Source organism: Ranitomeya variabilis, chromosome 5 (genome assembly GCF_051348905.1).
Source record: "Ranitomeya variabilis isolate aRanVar5 chromosome 5, aRanVar5.hap1, whole genome shotgun sequence".
Lineage (NCBI taxonomy): Eukaryota > Metazoa > Chordata > Amphibia > Anura > Dendrobatidae > Ranitomeya > Ranitomeya variabilis.
In genome coordinates, this window is record NC_135236.1 from 87,142,139 (window position 1) to 87,162,762 (window position 20,624).

Genomic DNA, 20,624 nt, shown 5'->3' on the forward strand with positions numbered 1-20,624 from the left:
GTCATCCAGATGTAGCAGAGCCGAGTGTGACGTCACATCTGTCCCCCCTTGACTTTTCTGCAGCAAATGCACTGCAAGAAAAGTCAATCTTGCGTATTTGCAGCGTTTTTTCACTATCCATTCAAGTGAATGGGTGGAAAACGCTGGAAAAACGCTAAAAGAAGTGACATGCCCTATGTAAAAAAACGCTGCAAAGCACAAAATACTGATCACACAAAAAAACAACGTGTGTGCATAAGATTTCTGAAATCTCATAGGCTTTGCTGGTACTGTAAAAAGCAGCTGAAAATTAGCATAAAAAAGCAGCAAAAAATGCAGCAAAAACGCCCTGTATGAACTTACCCTAAAAGTCCAAACATGTAGGCAGCATTCCAAAAGTTGTATTGGGAAAAAAGTGATAAAGTTTATTAGCCTGTGTGAAAAAGGCAACATGGTGGCTCAAAAATACAAAGCCTTTTTCAAGGCTTGAGAAAGGCTCTGTGTTTTTTACTTAAAATGTTGCCTTGTTCACACAGGCTAATAAAGTTTTGCAGTGTTTTGCATAATACAACTTTTGGAGTCCTGCATTTTTATACCTTTAGATACATACGTAGACAGATTTCACTTCACACCTATAGGAGCTTTTATGACATGACATTCTAAATTCAAATGAAACAATATCGAGTCGGTTCCCCCTTTTAACTTATAACAGCTTCTGCTTTTCTGGGAAAGTTTTCTACAATATTTTTGAGGTTTCTGTGGGAATTTTTGCCTATTTAATCAGAAAATCATTTAAAAGGTCAGCCACTGATGTTGGAGGAGAGGCCGAGCTCACAATCTCCTTTCTAGTGCATATCAAATGTGTTGGATGGGGCTGGGGTCAGTGCTCCGTGCAGCTGGTCAAGTTCTTCTACACCAAACTCTCCTCATTTGCGTCACTGGGGTACAGTCATGGGGATCAAAAAATGTGTTCCTCAAACTGGTCCCACAAAATAGGAAGCTAGAATTGTCCAAATGTCTTGTATGCTGAAGTATTTCGATCTCCTTTCACTGGAACTATCGTGTCTAGGACAATCCCCAAAGAACGTCAGCATAGCATTATCCCTCCTCCACCAAAGTTTACATCTGGCACAATGCAATCAGGCTGGTAACGTTCTCCTGGAATTACAGTAAATGGCTGCCCACTCTCCCCAGTCCCACAAGCTCGCTGCCTCGGGGTAATCCTTGACACTGATCTCTCCTTCAAATCACATATCCAAGCCCTTTCCACTTCTTGCCACCTTCAACTCAAAAATATTTCACGGATCCGTACATTCCTAAACCAAGAATCTGCAAAAACCCTAGTCCATGCCCTCATCATCTCCCGCCTCGACTACTGCAACCTCTTGCTTCGTGGCCTCCCCTCAAACACTCTCGCACCCCTCAAATCTATTCTAAACTCTGCTGCCCAAATAATCCACCTGTCCCCCAGCTATTCCCCAGCCTCTCCCCTCTGTCAATCCCTTTACTGGCTCCCCATTACCCAGAGACTCCAGTACAAAACCCTTACCATGACCTACAAAGCCATCCACAACCTGTCTCCTCCATACATCTGTGACCTTGTCTCCTGGTACTTTCCTGCACGCAACCTCCGATCCTCACAAGATCTCCTTCTCTACTCCCCTCTTATCTCCTCTTCCCACAATCGCATACAAGATTTCTCTTGCGCATCCCCCCTACTCTGGAACTCTCTACCACAACATATCAGACTCTCGCCTACCATCGAAACCTTCAAAAAGAACCTGTAGACCTACCTCTTGCGAGAAGCCTACAACTTACAGTAACCACCGATCGACCAAACCGCTGCATGACCAGCTCTATCCTCACCCATTGTATCCTCACCCATCCCTTGTAGATTGTGAGCCCTCACGGGCAGGGTCCTCTCTCCTACTGTACCAGTTGTGACTTGTATTGTTTAAAATTAATGTACTTGTTTTTATTATGCATACCCCTCCTCACATGTAAAGCGCCATGGAATAAATGGAGCTATAATAATAAATAATAATAATTAGCCAAACCAAGACTTGCTCATCAGAGGCCTCATAGAGAAGTTGATCCATCACCCCGCCACGTGTTTTACATTACTCCACCTGATGCTTGACATTGTGCTTGTTGATATAAGGCTTGCAGATGTTAGAACATGGAAACCCATGCAATACAATAAAGCTCAGGGAACAGTTTGTGCTAATGATAACTCTACAGTAGAGGAGGTTTGGACTCTGCACTTATGGAGTCAGTAGAGTGTTGGTGACTTCTTCCCTCTGCTCCTCAGCAATCGGTGACCCCACTCTGGAACTTTACATGGTCTCCACTTCGTGGTTAAGTTGCTGCGGTTTCTTCCAATTTTCAATAATACAAGTGATAGTGAAATATTTAAGAGAAAGAAAGGTTACGATCTGACTTGTTATACCAGTGACTCTTATTACAGGACCGTGCTGGTATCAGTGAGATCTTTACCACCCGCCATTCTGTCATATATTAGTAAAGTCAGCTGGCATGGCGGGGAACCGGATATTATACAGCGGGGGCTATGGCAATGAAGGACCAACCTGATTCAAAGATTGAGACATTTGTACCAATACTTTTGTCTATATAGTGTAGAAAGACAAATTAGATTAGATAAATACCTTAACCCGTTACATGTGCTGAGGATAACCATTGAGTCGTTCTCATGCTTTACATACCCTTGGTAGTTGCAATGATCCTAGAGAGAGAGATTTTTTAGAAATCTATATGTATATACAGTATATATGTTTATTTATTTTTAGTTATTTTACTCACTTATATAGCGCTATTAATTCCACAGCGCTTTACAGACATTATGGGCACTGTCCACATTGGGGCTCACAATCTAAAATCCCTATCAGTATGTTTTTGGAGTGTGGGAGGAAACCGGCGAAGCCGGAGGAAACCCACGCAAATATGGGGAACATTAAAACTCCTTGCAGATGGTGACCTTGGTGGAACCCCAGCGCTGCAAGGCTGCAGTGCTAACAACTGAGCCATTGTGCTGCCTGGTATACAGTCATATGAAAAAGTTTGGGCACCCCTATTAACCCCTTCACCCCCGGAGCTTTTTCCGTTTTTTCGTTTTCGTTTTTCGCTCCCCTCCTTCCCAGAGCCATAACTTTTTTATTTTTCCGTCAATATGGCCATGTGAGGGCTTATTTTTTGCGGGACGAGATGTACTTTTGAACTATACCATTGGTTTTACCATGCCGTGTAACAGAAAACGGGAAAAAAATTCCAAGTGTGATGAAATTGCAAAAAAAGTGCAATCTCACACTTGTTTTTTGATTGGCTATTTTGCTAGGTTCACCAAATGCTAAAACTGACCTGCCATTATGATTCTCCAGGTCAGTACGAGGTCATAGACACCTAACATGTCTAGGTTATTTTTTATCTAAGTGGTGAAAAAAAAATCCAAAGTTTGCTAAAAAAAAAAAAAAAAAAAAAAATTGCGCGATTTTCCGATACCCGTAGCGTCTCCAATTTTCATGATCTGGGGTCAGGTGAGGGCTTATTTTTTGCGTGCCACCCTGGCGTTTTTAATGATACCATTTTGGTGTAGATACGTTCTTTTGATCGCCCGTTATTACATTTTAATGCAATGTCGCGGCGACCAAAAAATGTAATTTTGGCGTTTTGAATTTTTTTCTCGCTAATCCATTTGGCGGTCAGGTTAATCCTTTGTTTTTATTGATAGATCGGGCGATTCTGAACGCGGCGATACCAAATATGTGTAGGTTTGATTTTTTTTTTATTATTTTATTTTGATTGGGGCAAAAGGGGGGTGATTTGAACTTTTATATTTTTTTTATTTTTTTAATATTTTTAAACACTTTTTTTTCTTAATTTTGGCATGCTTCAATAGCCTCCATAGGAGGCTAGAAGCATGCACAACTCGATCGGCTCTGCTACATCGAGGTGAAATACAGATCACCTCTATGTAGCAGAAATGGTCGTGTACTTTGAGCGCCGGCCACAGGGTGGCGCTCAAAGCATTCGGCCATCAACAACCATAGAGGTCTCAAGGAGACCTCTGGTTGTTATGGCGATGTACTGCTGACCCCCGATCATGTGACGGGGGTCAGCAGTGCGAGCACTTCCGGCCGCGCGGCCGGGAGCGCTAGTTAAATGCCGCTGTCAGCGCTTGACGGCGGCATTTAACTAGTTAATGGGCGCGGGCGCTGTACAAAACAGCTGACATGTCGCGGCTTTAAGGTGGGCTCAGCGTCGGAGCCCACCTTAAAGCAGGGGATCTGCCAGCTGACGTACTATTCCGTCAGCTGGCAGAAAGGGGTTAATCTTAAGCTTAATGTTTTATAAAAATTGTTTTTTTTGCAACAGCTATTTCAGGTTCATATATCTAATAACTGTTGGACACAGTAATGTTTCTGCCTTGAAATGAGGTTTATTGTACTAACAGAAAATGTGCAATCTGCATTCAAACAAACTTTGACAGGTGCATAAGTATGGGCACCCTTATCATTTTCTTGTTTTAAATACTCCTACCTACTTTTTACTGACTTACTAAAGCACTTCTTTTGGTTTTGTAACCTCATTGAGCTTTGAAATTCATAGCTAGGTGTATGCAATCATGAGAAAAGCTACTTAAAGTGGCCACTTGCAAGTTGTTCTCCTGTTTGAATCTCCTCTGAAGAGTGGCATCATGGGCTCCTCAAAACAACTGTCAAATGATCTGAAAACAAAGATTATTCAACATAGTTGTTCAGGGGAAGGATACAAAAAGCTGTCTCAGAGATTTAACCTGTCAATTTCCACTGTGAGGAACATAGTAAGGAAATGGAAGAACACAGGTACAGTTCTTGTTAAGGCCAGAAGTGGCAGGCCAAGAAAAACATCAGAAAGGCAGAGAAGAAGAATGGTGAGATCAGTCAAGGACAATCCTCAGACCATCTACAGAGAGCTGCAGCATCAACTTGCTGCAGATGGTGTCACTGTGCATCGGTCAACTATACAACGCACTGTGTTTTTTTGCTGCCATGCATAACGCCTTTTTGTATTACCAAACAACTCAATCTTGGTTTCATGAGTCCACAGGACCTTCTTCCAAAAAGAAATTGGCTTCTCCAAATGTGCTTTTGCATAACTCAGCCGACTCTGTTTGTGGCGTGCTTGCAGAAACGGCTTCTTTCGCATCACTCTCCCATACAGCTTCTCCTTGTGCAAAGTGCGTTGTATAGTTGACCGATGCACAGTGACACCATCTGCAGCAAGTTGATGCTGCAGATCTCTGGAGGTGGTCTGAGGATTGTCCTTGACTGATCTCACCATTCTTCTTCTCTGCCTTTCTGATGTTTTTCTTGGCCTGCCACTTCTGGCCTTAACAAGAACTGTACCTGTGTTCTTCCATTTCCTTACTATGTTCCTCACAGTGGAAATTGACAGGTTAAACCTCTGAGACAGCTTTTTGTATCCTTCCCCTGAACAACTATGTTGAATAATCTTTGTTTTCAGATCATTTGACAGTTGTTTTGAGGAGCCCATGATGCCACTCAAGGAGATTCAAACAGGAGAACAACTTGCAAGTGGCCACTTTAAGTAGTTTTTCTCATGATTGCATACACCTGGCTAAGAAGTTCAAAGCTCAATGAGGTTACAAAACCAAAAAAAGTGCTTTAGTAAGTCAGTAAAAAGTAGGTAGGAGTATTTAAAACAAGAAAATGATAAGGGTGCCCATACTTATGCACCTGTCAAATTTTGTTTGAATGCAGATTGCACATTTTCTGTTAGTACAATAAACCTCATTTCAAGGCAGAAACATTACTGTGTCCAACAGTTATTAGATATATGAAACTGAAATAGCTGTTGCAAAAAAACACAATTTTTATAAAACATTAAGCTTAAGATTAATAGGGGTGCCCAAACTTTTTCATATGACTGTATATACAGTGGCATGTAAAAGAACGTGTACCCCTGGTCAAAATATTGTTATTGTGAACAGTTAAGCAAGTTGAAGATGAAATTATCTCTAAAAGTGCTAAAGTTAAAGATGACACATTTATTTTGTATTTTTGGCAAAAAAAAATATTTTCTTTTCATCTTATACAATTTAAAAATGTAAATGGCTCAATGCAAAAGTTTGGGCACTCTTGGAGAGTTGTGTGCTCAGATAACTTTGCCCAAGGTTTCAGACCTTCGTTAGCATGTTAGGGTTATGGATTGTTCATTAACATCTTTAGGAAAGGCCAAGTGATGAAAATTTCCCTGCTTTATAAAAATTTCTCTAACCTTGTGCCAAAAAACAGCAGCCATGGGTTTTTCTAAGCAGATGCATAGCACTCTGAAAATGAAAATGGTGGAGGCCCACAAAACAGAAGATAGCAAAGCATTTTCAATTTGCCCTTTCCTCTGTTCAAAATGTAAATAAGAAATGACAGTTAACAGGAACATTAGAGGTCAGGATAAGGACTGGAAAACCACGCAAAATTTCAGTGAGAGCTGCACATAGGATTGCTAGGGAGGCAAATCAAAAACCCCGCTAGACTGCAAAATTCCTTCAGAAAGATTTATCTCTGGAGTTGTGGTACATTGTTCTACTGTTCAGAGACACCTGCCTTCATGGAAGAGTCATCAGAAGTAAACCTTTTCTGCATCCTCACCATAACATTCCGCGTCAGAAGTATGCAAAAGAATATCTAAACAAGTCTGAAGCATTTTGGAAACAAGTCCTGCGGACCGATAAGGTTAAAATAGAACTCTTTGGCCAAACAATGTTCAAAGGTATGTGTGGAGAAAAAATGGCACAGAATTTCAGGAAAAGAACATCTCGACAACCATTAACCATGGGGCTGGATCAATCATACTTTGAAGTTATGTTGCAGCCACTGGCAAGTGGAACACTTCACGGGTAGAGGGAAGAAAGGTTTCAATTAAACTTCAATTTAAAATTCTTGATGCAAACATAACACCATCTGTAAAAAAGCTGAAGTTAAAAAGAGGATGGATTCTACAAATGAATAATGAATGATCCTAAACAGATGTCAAAATCCACAATAGAGTACCTCAAAAGGCGCAAGCTGAAGGTTTTGCAATGGCCCTCACAGTCTCCTGATCTGAACATCATTGAAAATCTGTGGCTAGACCTCAAAATAGCAGTGCATGCAAGACGACCCAGGAATCTCACAGAACTGGAAGAATTTACGAAGTATTGAAAACTCTTGTCTGGCTGCAAAAAGCATTTACATGCTGATACTTGCAAAGGAGGGTGTTACTAGGTAATGACCAATCGGCCCATTGTCGCTGGTGTGATGGCTTTTACGCTTTTTTAATCAAAACCAGTGTTTACTAAGCACTCTGTGTTATTTATATGCACTATTTCTGTTTACTTATTTAGCTACAGCAGGGTATATGCTCATTTTATTTCCATCTTAGATTTTGTCCGGTTATAATGATTTTAGACATCAATGAGTCTGATCTTAAGAAAGCTTTCCCATCACAGTTTGCAATCTGTTAATATATTGCAGTCATCATATTACTGTATATAGCACTGTCTACTGACAATTGCTCATTTTGCCTTTCTACCTAGTACAATATTTTTTGGACTATAAGACTCACTGGACCATAAGACGCACTCAAAATTTTGTGGAAAATAGCAGAAAAAAGATTTTTATAAGATGGGGTCCATCTTATTGTCCGAATTTAAGGTATCTTACATGAGGGATGGCGGTGGTAGAGCGGGGTCACAGGAGGCATGATCCCTTCCTCAGGAAGTCGGCGTTGGCAGAAGTGGGGCAATGCTGCTGTCCCAGAGTATCCCAGCGGTGCGATGCTGCGGGTTTGGTGTCAGCGGTGAGGCAGAGCATGGAGCAGGGTCTCTTCCTCAGGATACCAGCTGCAGAAATGTGGCGATGCCACGGCCCAGTGTCCATGGCGAGCAGAACGGAGTGCATCACTGGTTTCTTGGCAGCCACCTTCCTGAGACCGCGCATGCGCAGAATGAGATCTCGGCGGCCCTCGACTTCAGGAAAATGGCTGCCAGAAGCCGCACGTGCGCAGATTGAGATCTCGGCTGCCATTTTGCTGAAGCCGAGGGCCGCCGAGATCTCCATTTGCTCACGCTGCTTCTGGTGGCCCACGGCTTCAGGAGGATGGCCGCAGGGAAACCAACGATGCACTCCGCACCACTCACCGCCGACACCAAGCCTCAGTATCGGCACACCTCTGCCACCGCCGGTTCCCTGAGGAAGGGATGCTGATACAGCGCTGCAGCAACCACCGGTAAACCTGCATTCGGACTATAAGAAGCACCCACCATTTTCCTCCCAATTTTTTGGGGGAAAAGTGCGTCTTATAGTCCGAAAAATACAATAAATTCTTCTCTTTGCTCTGCTCTATGTAGAAACAGGAAGTCTCTTTTCCCTACATACATCATTCCCCTCTTCAACTTCTGCCCTAGCTCATGTGCAAGGGCTCATAAAATAGAGGTATATATTGTAGCCAGGATGGGTATAGTTTAGCCTAGGACAGTTTATTTTCCGGGGTATACTCTGGCCTGGGCAAAACTATACCCGCGTTTTAGCTGGACAGGGGTTAATTTGGCCTGTTATACCTGGTTCTACATGTGTCTCCCTCACATTTCAACATATATTGTAACTTTACTTTTGATGGAGACAGAACCGGGACAAAGTATTTTGGTGCCCTAAACAGATGAAGCCAATGGCGCACCCCCCAAAGCAAAAGAGGCTAAGATAACAGGATCCCTAATGCACATCCTCCCTTCTCCACTGATGGGTTAGGTAGCAAACTCTGATGACTACTTCCACTAGAATTGTTACCTTTTTCACAAATTTTTTTTAATCAAAAGTAAAAAAGTGGTGTATTTTAGGGATGTGACTTAACAGGGAGTGCAATTTCAATGTTGCATAATCAATCATTTTTTGGGGACCATTTACACAATACAGGGGAATAAACAGCGATATTCATCCCTGACGTCCTATATATTAAATGTTGAACTTTAGGATAGCTATGGAAACTAATAAAGCGTAAGTATAATCAGGGACATTTAATTCAATTAATGTTTCTAGCATTTGGCAAATACCGTAATGGAAAATAAACAGACCTCCTTTATAAATAAAGGGATACGTCTGATGGTTTTTGCGTCTGTCATGCGACAAATATGCAGCGCCCCAGAGTCCTGGTCGTTGCAGTACTGTGGCTCCGCCACTATGGGGAGCTATGGTACGTCTGATGGCACTGAAGGAGTTCATCTGATCAGGTATCACAGACACCAATACATTTCACAGCCGGGCCTCCGGGGGGAGCTAAGGGTTCTATTCACTAGGCCACTCCCCACCATAGTGGGTAAACTGGGGGTCAGGCAGGAAGTTAGTCAGAAGCTGACTGGGTTGGAACCAGGCAACACCTTGTGTCAGAGGGTGTTGTGGGGGAAGATACAGTAGGGTCTCTGTCAGGGGTGGGATCCTGACAGAGGCTTGGCAACTTGAACGAACGTAACGGGACCGTGCCTGCTCAGGATAGCGGCGGTGCCCAAGGAAGGATCAGAAGCGAGATAGATTGTGCTGAGTGAGAAACGAGATCAAAGCACTAGGAGAACACCAGTAGGAGTCGTGCTGTAAGACCGAGGCAACATCCTACTGAGGCGCACAACCGGTGGCCGGAACGCCGAGAGAGTATCATAATATCCAGCTTCAAGCAATACTCTAAACAGCGGCAGGACAGTCAGTCTAAGGCGGGCTGTCTAACTTAAATCACCTATGCAGTCTTGGGGGGCAACTTGTGGAGAGGGGCGACTCTAGGGTCCCGGAAGAGCTCCGAGCCTACCCGTCAAACGGGTGCCGTCCCAACCAGAACATCAGGGAGGGACGGAGGATTAGCAGAACATCATCTAATCGAGTTGTGAGGGAACTTAAGAAACAGACACAACAGTTGTGGGGACTTTCTGTAAGCACAGCAGGGAAGGACCACAACACATAGCGCAAGCAGGAAGGCACAGATTTCCACCTGTGAAGAGAACTCTGGAAGTGCCATTGGACCGGCCGGACTTGCGCAGCCTGGTGAACCGTATTCCGGACTGAGGAACTAGAGATCTTCAGTAAAGAGGTAAAGAGACTGCAACCTGGTGTCCTCGTTATTTACCGCGACCTGCACCCCACAACTGCACCGCTACACCACCACTTATTGCACCGGACGTCCCCCACTGACAGACAGGGCCACGGACCGGGTCTAGCCACCGTGACAACCCCAGGACTGAGACCCAGAGGCCCGGCTCCGGGTACCCCTCGGCCCTGCGGCGGTGTGGGGGCGCTCCAACTTGGCGTCACGAACAGGATCTACTTAAGCCTGAAGAATCGGGTCATGTGTGCCTTGGAACTGTGATTTGTTGTGCTTGGACTGTACTTTATTGCAAGAACTGTGCTGCGCCATTTGCCGCCAAAATCCGCTGCCATTACAGCGCTGAGGAGAGCGCAGGAAGAGAAGAGGGGCGTGGAGTGGGCGTAGGTAAGCTGGAGAGCGCGAACCACAATGGCCGCCCAGTCTAAATATTTCTGTGTCCTGAGGACGTGTCCGTCAACAGCCGAGGTCCGCCTCCTGATCCTGTTTGGAGGGTGGAGACCATGGAGACGGGGCCGCCCACGAAAAAGACCGCGGGAAGAGGACACCGAGGAAGGAGGAAAAATGGCGACACCGAGAAAACCGCGTGGGGCCGACCCGATCCAGCCTGAGGCTGCACCACCCGACACAGCCCCAGATGCGTCAGTGTTGCGGGGACTGACCCCTACGGAGCTACCGATGGGCCGACCCCCCTTGCCACCATCAGAGGAGTGTGTGGCTGCAGCCGAGGCCCGCCAGCTAGCGCGCCGCGTGGAGGCCGAGGCCCGCGTGCTCGCTCGGCTGGGCCAACCCACGGAGGCCCGATTGACTCCGGTGTCCCCTGCCCCTCCCGATCCGGCCGCGGCTGAAGGTGCACTGCAGGCACCAGGCCTGAAGATTGTGCCAGAGGCCGAGCACCTGCGGCGCTTGATGACTGCATGGCGAAACCGACCACAACCGGCAGCCCAGGTTGATTTGACCACCATCGTGGAAGTCCCATCGTCTCACTGGGGTGTAGTGGTCTCCTTCAACCCCCGATATGGACGAGGGGTTATACAGGAGATCGGGGAGCCGCTACAAGTCCACGTGGACCGGAAGGAGGTCGAGCACTGCGGAGGAAGGTTTGCTCGCGACCTAGAGCCCGGTGATGCCGTGACTTACACCCGGTGGAAGAGAGCAACAGGCGAAGCTGGCTGGATGGCACGGGGCGTCCAGCGATGTGTTGCGCTCCAGGCCGCCGCTGAAACATCCGACAATGAACCTCCCGCCGAAAAGGCCAAAGAGCCTGACCCGGCAGAACAGCAGAGAACCCGGACCCACCATGTGCCTTGGGGAAGTGCAGGATCCTCGGTGAGAAGAGCATCACGGCGAGGGATCTTGTCGTTGCTGGGACCAGAACCACTTCCTGGTGAGGCAGCGCGGCCCGTTGGCCTGGTGAGGCCCGGAAGGAAACCACCTGCTGCGCCAAATGAGTAAGCATAAATGCTTTGACAATGTAAATAGTTCTTCCTTTAACTGTTTGTTTACTGTTTGCTGCTAAACCCGTCCAGGGTTAATTCTTTATGGATCCCTTTGTTGACCCGGGATCCCTGTTGTTGTTTTGTTTATTTTTTCTGAGTTTTTGCACGAGTTTTAAAAACTGCCGCAATCATGAACAGTGCATGATACTCGCTTCTTGTATATAGTTTGCACCTTATTAAAGGCGCTCCCTACTGGTTTTACTCCAAAAAGGACTCTTTGTGAAGATACCACACTGGAACCTTTGCTGAGTATGGACTGGTAGCTTAAGAAGATATGCTACCTCATAAAGACTTGGTCCCCTCTTAAAGGGGATGTTCCCTTGTGTGTCTAAAGAATGGTATTGCTTTAATTAATGTCTTGACCGAAAAGAAAGTGATAATAATGTTTACATGAGTAAGTTATATGTATTTAACTGGTTAATTGTGAGAAAATGCTGATGATGTTCCCTGAAAAGAAAAAAATGAAAAATAGCAGAAAGATGCAGTGGGCCCGTAGAGGTAGACATGGTGTCCAGCATGCATGGGAAAGAGAAAGATAATGAGAAGGCTTAATGTTTAATAGAAAATGTTTAATAATGTTGATAGGTAATGAGGATAGAAGGTAAACCCTGAGTCCTCATAGGAGCCATATAGAGATGGCTCAGTGCCCTTCAATTGAAAGTAATGTTATGTTCTATACTGTGTATAGTAGTTGAGAGACAGAAGGCTCGGGCTGAAAGGAGCGGTCCTGTAAGAAAGGAGAGGCAGTAGGTCTGGTGCCGATAGGACAGGCGGTCCTGCAGATTTAAAGTAGGAGAATGAAAAAGTTAAAAACTGCCTTATAATGTGATTATAAGAAGGTCTTTAGTGCATTCCGAGTGTAAGTCCTTAAAGGCAAAGTTAAAATATTGTTCAACAATGTTGCACTAAGTAGAATACCCGGTTGGGTAAGAAGAGTTGTTTATAGCATGTTGCTATGATATTTAACCATGTTTGTAACGTTCAAGTGTCCTTACCTCCCATAAAGGGAAGCCTGTTCAAGTATACTTACTGTTATTGCACTCAACAAAACTGTATGTCTTTTTGCTAACTTGTATTGTTGTTTTCTTCCCAGTCCCGGAGTACTGTGTTTAACCAGGGGGGAGTGCAGCGCCCCAGAGTCCTGGTCGTTACAGTACTGTGGCTCCGCCACTATGGGGAGCTATGGTACGTCTGATGGCACTGAAGGAGTTCATCTGATCAGGTATCACAGACATCAATACATTTCACAGCCGGGCCTCCGGGGGGAGCTAAGGGTTCTATTCACTAGGCCACTCCCCACCATAGTGGGTAAACTGGGGGTCAGGCAGGAAGTTAGTCAGAAGCTGACTGGGTTGGAACCAGGCAACACCTTGTGTCAGAGGGTGTTGTGGGGGAAGATACAGTAGGGTCTCTGTCAGGGGTGGGATCCTGACAGAGGCTTGGCAACTTGAACGAACGTAACGGGACCATGCCTGCTCAGGATAGCGGCGGTGCCCAAGGAAGGATCAGAAGCGAGATAGATTGTGCTGAGTGAGAAACGAGATCAAAGCACTAGGAGAACACCAGTAGGAGTCGTGCTGTAAGACCGAGGCAACATCCTACTGAGGCGCACAACCGGTGGCCGGAACGCCGAGAGAGTATCATAATATCCAGCTTCAAGCAATACTCTAAACAGCGGCAGGACAGTCAGTCTAAGGCGGGCTGTCTAACTTAAATCACCTATGCAGTCTTGGGGGGCAACTTGTGGAGAGGGGCGACTCTAGGGTCCCGGAAGAGCTCCGAGCCTACCCGTCAAACGGGTGCCGTCCCAACCAGAACATCAGGGAGGGACGGAGGATTAGCAGAACATCATCTAATCGAGTTGTGAGGGAACTTAAGAAACAGACACAACAGTTGTGGGGACTTTCTGTAAGCACAGCAGGGAAGGACCACAACACATAGCGCAAGCAGGAAGGCACAGATTTCCACCTGTGAAGAGAACTCTGGAAGTGCCATTGGACCGGCCGGACTTGCGCAGCCTGGTGAACCGTATTCCGGACTGAGGACCCAGAGATCTTCAGTAAAGAGGTAAAGAGACTGCAACCTGGTGTCCTCGTTATTTACCGCGACCTGCACCCCACAACTGCACCGCTACACCACCACTTATTGCACCGGACGTCCCCCACTGACAGACAGGGCCACGGACCGGGTCTAGCCACCGTGACAACCCCAGGACTGAGACCCAGAGGCCCGGCTCCGGGTACCCCTCGGCCCTGCGGCGGTGTGGGGGCGCTCCAACTACAGCTTTCACAAAACTGATGGTGGTGATGTATTCAGGTTCTGGTGACATATTCATGTAGTGATGGTACTTCTGGTGCTGTATTCATGTAGTGATGATGATTGTGCTGATATATTCATCACCAGAACCATCATTAGTACAGGAGTATGAAGCCAAAATCATCATCAGTACATAGAGAACCAGATCCATCAATAGGAGATTTTTCAAGTATATATTGGTCGGCGCAAAAAGCGGCAATATTAGGGGAGAAAAGATTCTTTGCAGCGGCAAAACAGGACAAAAACCACCAATATTGTCAACAGTAGAAAATATAAAACCTTAGGTTTGTTTTGCGCTATGCAAATAATCTCCACCTTCTGATGAGAAAAAAAAAATTCTATTTTTTATATATAAATCCGACAGCTCTTATATATATATAAATCAGTATCATGCAACTGTTAGCAGTACGTCCACCCACGTAAATTAAAATCAACACGAAAATATAAGAATCTTTGCAATAAAAACAAACCACCAGTCTTGCTTTGACTATATAACAATTCTTTTAAGTACCGCAAGTTCATTAGCAGTTTAATATAGTAAAATGTGTAACGCTAGTCAGTACCTCCTTAAACGATGGTGTCAGTCTCCGAAGTGGAGGTGCAATCCAAGATGCTGTCCGGATAAAATCCGAGGTGGAAGAAATGTTTCTTCAGGGGTGTAGTCCCGGCCGGTGACTTACACCCCCTAAGCGTCCTCACTGGTGGTGCGCACTAGAAGCCGGTGCACGCTTGGAGCCTGTGGCGCTGCAGACGCCGGAACAGGACCTTGCGTGACGTAGGTGATCACGTGGCTATCCAAAGTAAGGAACGCTGTGTGGACCAGTTCCTACGCGTTTCGAAGATCACGGTCTTCTTCGTCAGGGATGGTCCACTGTCATCAAAGGCTTCCTTATATACAATTACTGTGTCTACTCCAGGTCAAAAAAAAAAACAAAAAAAAAACTTCATTAAGTGAATGCAAACAGTTCAACCTCGCTGTTTAAGCCAATCGGCCTCAGGGTGTCCAGATTTAAAATCCTCCTGCTTTCGGCTCTGGACATTTTTTTAATGTAATCACCTTTCCGCCAATCTGGTTTTATAATTTCCAAGCCGGTGATTATTATAATCCCGTCCATCATGATGATCAGCAAGGTTTCCTTTATTGTAGGGAGTTCTTAGGGTAACAACAGGTTGAGCCTTCGAGGAGTGGGGGCGCCTACCGCGGTGAAGTAGGGTGCCTACCTCCACTGTTAGGTAGGGTTCATTAGTATATGACACAGGGTGATTTAGGTACATTAGATGCCTTCTTACCTTTTAATATTTATTGACAAATAAAGTCTACTTTTAAATTGTTCTATTAAAAGTTAAATTTTAGGGATCCTTGTTTGGTTTTGGTTTTTCTTTGCTTCTAGGATTCCGATACATAGTAGTTTGGTTTTTTGAGTGTGAATAGTGCCATCTTTAATAAAAATGTTTAGATCCAAGAAGTTGATAGATTGTTTGCTAGTAGCTGCAGTAAATTTAAAAAAATATACATTTTTATTTATCTCTGTAAAAAAATCATTCAAGGAATCTGGACCTCCAGACCAAATAAACACAATATCGTCAATAAAACGATGCCAGAGGACCAGGTTCTCGCGCAACCCACCGTCACCATAGATGGCAGAGTCCTCCCATTTTCCAACATAGAGGTTGGCGTAGCTGGGCGCGAACCTGGTCCCAATAGCAGTACCCCACTGCTGGGAGTAGTAGTTCGCCTCAAAATAAAAATAATTGTGAGTTAACATAAAATAGATGCAGTCTTTAATAAACGTTATTTGTTCCTGAGGAAAAAGTCCTGTTTTGTTTAAAAAATATGTTACTGCCTCGCAGCCTTTTGTGTGTTGAATCACCATGTAAGGCGAGGTTATATCCAATGTACCCAAAATATAGTGCTCCTGCCATTGTACCCCCTCTAAGATTCTCAGGATGTGGGCACTATCTTTCAAATAGAAAGGCAGTAAAGGTACCATACCTTGTAGGTGAGTATCGACATATTTAGAAAGATTCGCTGTTAGGCATTGAATGCCTGAAATTATTGGTCGACCGGGGGGTTAGTTAAATTCTTGTGTACCTTAGGTAGGTAGTAAAAAATAGCAAGAATTTAACTAACCCCCCGGTCGAGCAATAATTTCAGGCATTCAATGCCTAACAGCGAATCTTTCTAAATATGTCGATACTCACCTACAAGGTGCCTTCCTATTTGAAAGATAGTGCCCACATCCTGAGAATCTTAGAGGGGGTACAATGGCAGGAGCACTATATTTTGGGTACATTGGATATAACCTCGCTTTACACGGTGATTCAACACACAAAAGGCTGCGAGGCAGTAATATATTTTTTAAACAAAACAGGACTTTTTCCTCAGGAACAAATAACGTTTATTAAAGACTGCATCTATTTTATTTTAACTCACAATTATTTTTATTTCGAGGCGAACTACTACTCCCAGCAGTGGGGTACTGCTATGGGGACCAGGTTCGCGCCCAGTTATGCCAACCTCTATGTTGGAAAATGGGAGGACTCTGCCATCTATGACGACGGTGGGTTGCGCGAGAACCTGGTCCTCTGGCATCGTTTTATTGACGATGTTGTGTTTATTTGGTCTGGAGGTCCAGATTCCTTGAATGATTTTTTAACAGAGATAAATAAAAATTTATATTTTTTAAAATTTACTGCAGCTACTAGCAAACAATCTATCAACTTCTTGGATCTAAACATTTTTATTAAAGATGGCACTATTCACACTCGCACATATTTTAAACCTACGGACTCGAAGAATTATATATCTAGAGAGAATTGCCACCTTCCTAGTTGGCTCCTAAATATACCTAAAAGCCAATTTACCCGCTTACATAGAAATTGCTCACGCCCACAGGACTTTGAACTAGAAGCGGATATATTAACCGCGAAATTTCTAAAAAAGGGATATGATGAGTCCCATCTCTCTAATATGAGAGAAGTAGTAAGGTGTAAACTACGAGCAGAAGTGCTCCAGAGCAACATGAGGAATAAAGATAACAATAATGTCTTAAATGATATCCCCATTATCACCCAGTATAACACCAATGCCTACATTTTTAAAAAAATCGTTGGTAAACACTGGGATTTGCTTAAAGGGGATAAAATAATTGGGGACCAGATACCATCTAACCCCAGGTTTATTTTTACTAAAAGTCAGAATCTGGGAAATGTGATTGCCCCCTCAATACCTACCTATAACCAGAAATTAGGCTCCTCCTCTTTAATTGGGAGAAAGAAACCTGGCTTTATCCCATGCTATAATTGTGGAATGTGTAAATCACTCAAAATGACAAAACAATGCACCATCTCAAATGGGAAGATAGAATTTAAAATCCATGATTTCATCACCTGTACCACTGCAGGGGTGATTTATTCCCTGAAATGTCCTTGTGGGAAATTGTATGTGGGGCGCACGAAACGCCCACTGAATGTAAGAGTGAATGAACCCTAATCACAGGACAATAAAACAATCCTTATCTAAGAATTGGCCCAATATTTATGGACGTAACTGTTTATCACCCATGGTAATTCTGCTTCATGTCACCTGGCTTATCCATGGTTTTTTTTCCCCTCTCCCTTTGTTTTTTTTTTCTCTATACTATGTTGTGCATAAATATGTGATTCTTCAGAATTTGTTTTAGTCTTTGCCTGATGAAGAGACGTATGTAGTCTCGAAAGCTTGCAATTTGTTACCATCTTTTCAGTTAGCCATTAAAAGGTATCAACCACTGAGGACTCTCAATTCTAAATATTTTTCTATCTATTGGCTAACACGGTACCAAGATATACCGTATTTTCCGGCGTATAAGACGACTGGGCGTATAAGACGACCCCCCAACTTTACCAGTTAAAAAATAAAATCTTCTTAAAAGTCGGGGGTCTTCTTATACACCCTATGTCGTCTTATAGGGCCGGTGAATATGTGCCTTTTGGGGGGGGGGGAGTGATCCTGATGAGGACGAGGGGGCGTCTCACAGGAAAGTGAGTATCCCCCATTACCTTATCATAGCGCTGCAGCGTGGGGTCTCTGTGCTGGGAGCGGCGGCTGCTGTGCTGTGCTGTGCTGTGCTGTGCTGTGGCGGCTCCTCTTCTGCAGTGTGGGGCCTCTGGTGCTGTGGGGCGGTGGCGGCGGCGTATCTTCATACAGTCGGGGCTCCTCCGGCATCTCAAAGACTGGAAGCCCCGCCGGCAACTCCATGGGTACAATGCGGTCAGGTGGCCTCCGGGAAAATGGCCGCTGCTCAGATTCAGATCTCGTCCCGAGATCTCGGGAGACGAGATCTGAATCTGAGCAGTGGCCATTTTCCCGGAGGCAGCTCAATAGGTGCGATGCGGTGGCCCGGCCGCTGGGGGCTGCGCATGCTCAGATTCAGATCTCAACGAGATCTGAATCTAAGCAGCGGCCATTTTCCCGGAGGCCAGCGCATTGTACCGATGGAGTTGCCGGCGGGGCTTCCAGGCTGAGATGCCGGAGGAGCCCCGACTGCATGAAGATACGCCGCCGCCGCCGCCACCGCCACCGCACCAGAGGCCCCACACTGCAGAAGAGGAGCCGCCACAGCACAGCAGCCGCCGCCGCTCCCAGCACAGAGACCCCACGCTGCAGCGCTATGATAAGGTAATGGGGGATACTCACTTTTCTGTGAGACGCCCCCTCGTCGTCATCAGGATCCCTCCCCCCCCCCACCCACCATATACACCCGGCGTACAAGGCGATTCCCGGCGTACAAGACGACCCCCGACTTTTAAGAAGATTTTCAGGGGTTAAAAAGTCGTCTTGTACGCCGGAAAATACGGTATTTCTTTCCTGAACACCTTAGAAACATCAAAAAGAAATTCTGTGGACATCCACGTTCTAAGCACTTTGCTGATCATCATGATGGACGGGTGAAAGGTATTATAATCACCGGCATGGAAATTATAAAACCAGATTGGCGGAAAGGTGATTACATAAAAAAAAATGTCCAGAGCCGAAAGCAGGTGGATTTTTAATCTGGACACCCTGAGGCCGATTGGCTTAAACAGCGAGGTTGAACTGTTTATTGAAGCCTTTTTTTTTTTTGACCTGGAGTAGACACAGTAATTGTATATAAGGAAGCCTTTGATGACAGTGGACCATCCCTGACGAAGAAGACCGTGATCTTCGAAACACGTAGGAACTGGTCCACACAGCGTTCCTTACTTTGGATAGCGACGTGATCACCTACGTCACGCAAGGTCCTGTTCCGGCGTCTGCAGCGCCACAGGCTCCAAGCGTGCACCGGCTTCTAGTGCGCACCACCAGTGAGGACGCTTAGGGGGTGTAAGTCACCGGCCGGGACTACACCCCTGAAGAAACATTTCTTCCACCTCGGATTTTATCCGGACAGTATCTTGGATTGCACCTCCACTTCAGAGACTGACACCATCATTTAAGGAGGTACTGACTGTGACTAGCGTTACACATTTTACTATATTAAACTGCTAATGAACTTGCGGTACTTAAAAGAATTGTTATATAGTCAAAGCAAGACTGGTGGTTTGTTTTTATAGCAACCATTCTTATATTTTCGTGTTGATTTTAATTTACGTGGGTGGACGTACTGCTAACAGTTGCATGATACTGATTTATATATATATAAGAGCTGTCGGCTTTATATATAAAAAATATAATTTTTTTTCTCATCAGAAGGTGGAGATTATTTGCATAGCGCAAAACAAACCTAAGGTTTTACAGATCCATCAATAGTACATGAATATTGCACCAGAAACATCATCAGTAAATAAATGCATCATCAGAACAACCATCAGTATATGAATGTCACCAAAACCACCAACAGTACATGAATATGTCACCAGAACCACCATTAGCACATGAATGCATCTGTCATGATTCATTTTTGGATTTGTGACAGCTCTGGCTCTGTTTTAATTTAAACGTTGTTTTTGCTTTCATGCCAGCAAGGGTTAATGTCAGTTTCCTTGCTGGCAGCTTCCTGGCAGCTGCTGTGTAGTTGGTCAGCTGACATCCTTTAAATAGTCACATGATGCAACAGCTGACTGTTGTGATAGAGTTTTCTCTGGCGACCGCCATGGAGTTACAGCTCTCTTGTTATGACCCCAGTGGACAGGGTCTCAGAGGAACGTGTAAGTCTGCGAGATTCAAAAATCCAGCTCATAGGGCTGTGGTAACTGGGTTGACCAAATAGCTACTCCTAACGCCAACACTAGAAGTAGCCGGGGATCATGCCTACGGTGATCGCTAGATGACTCGCGCCAGCCGGAGAATCTAACTACCCCTAGGAGAAGAAAACAAAGACCTCTCTTGCCTCCAGAGAAAGGGACCCCAAAGCAAGATACAAGCCCCCCACAAATAATAACGGTGAGGTAAGAGGAAATGACAAACACAGAAATGAACCAGGTTCAGCAAAGAGAGGCCAGCTTACTAATAGCAGAATATAGCAAGATAACTTATCTGGTCAACAAAAACCCTATAAAAATCCACGCTGGAGATTCAAGAACCCCCGAACCGTCTAACGGTCCGGGGGGAGAACACCAGCCCCCTAGAGCTTCCAGCAAAGGTCAGGATACAGATTGGAACAAGCTGGACAAAAATACCAAACAAAACAAAAGCAAAAAGCAAGGAAGCAGACTTAGCTTGAAATACAGGAA

The 20,624-nt window shown here is 45.0% G+C and overlaps 1 protein-coding gene across 1 annotated transcript in view; it reads right to left on the reverse strand.

Annotated features, from left to right (window-relative positions):
- The window catches only part of LOC143773362 (zinc metalloproteinase-disintegrin-like berythractivase), a 120,418-nt gene that overhangs the window by 83,092 nt on the left and 16,702 nt on the right, over positions 1–20,624 (reverse strand). Inside the window, exon 6 of the mRNA XM_077260838.1 lies at positions 2,646–2,722. Within this exon, the coding sequence (XP_077116953.1) occupies positions 2,646–2,722 (77 nt within the window). The remainder of the gene's footprint in view (positions 1–2,645; positions 2,723–20,624) is intronic.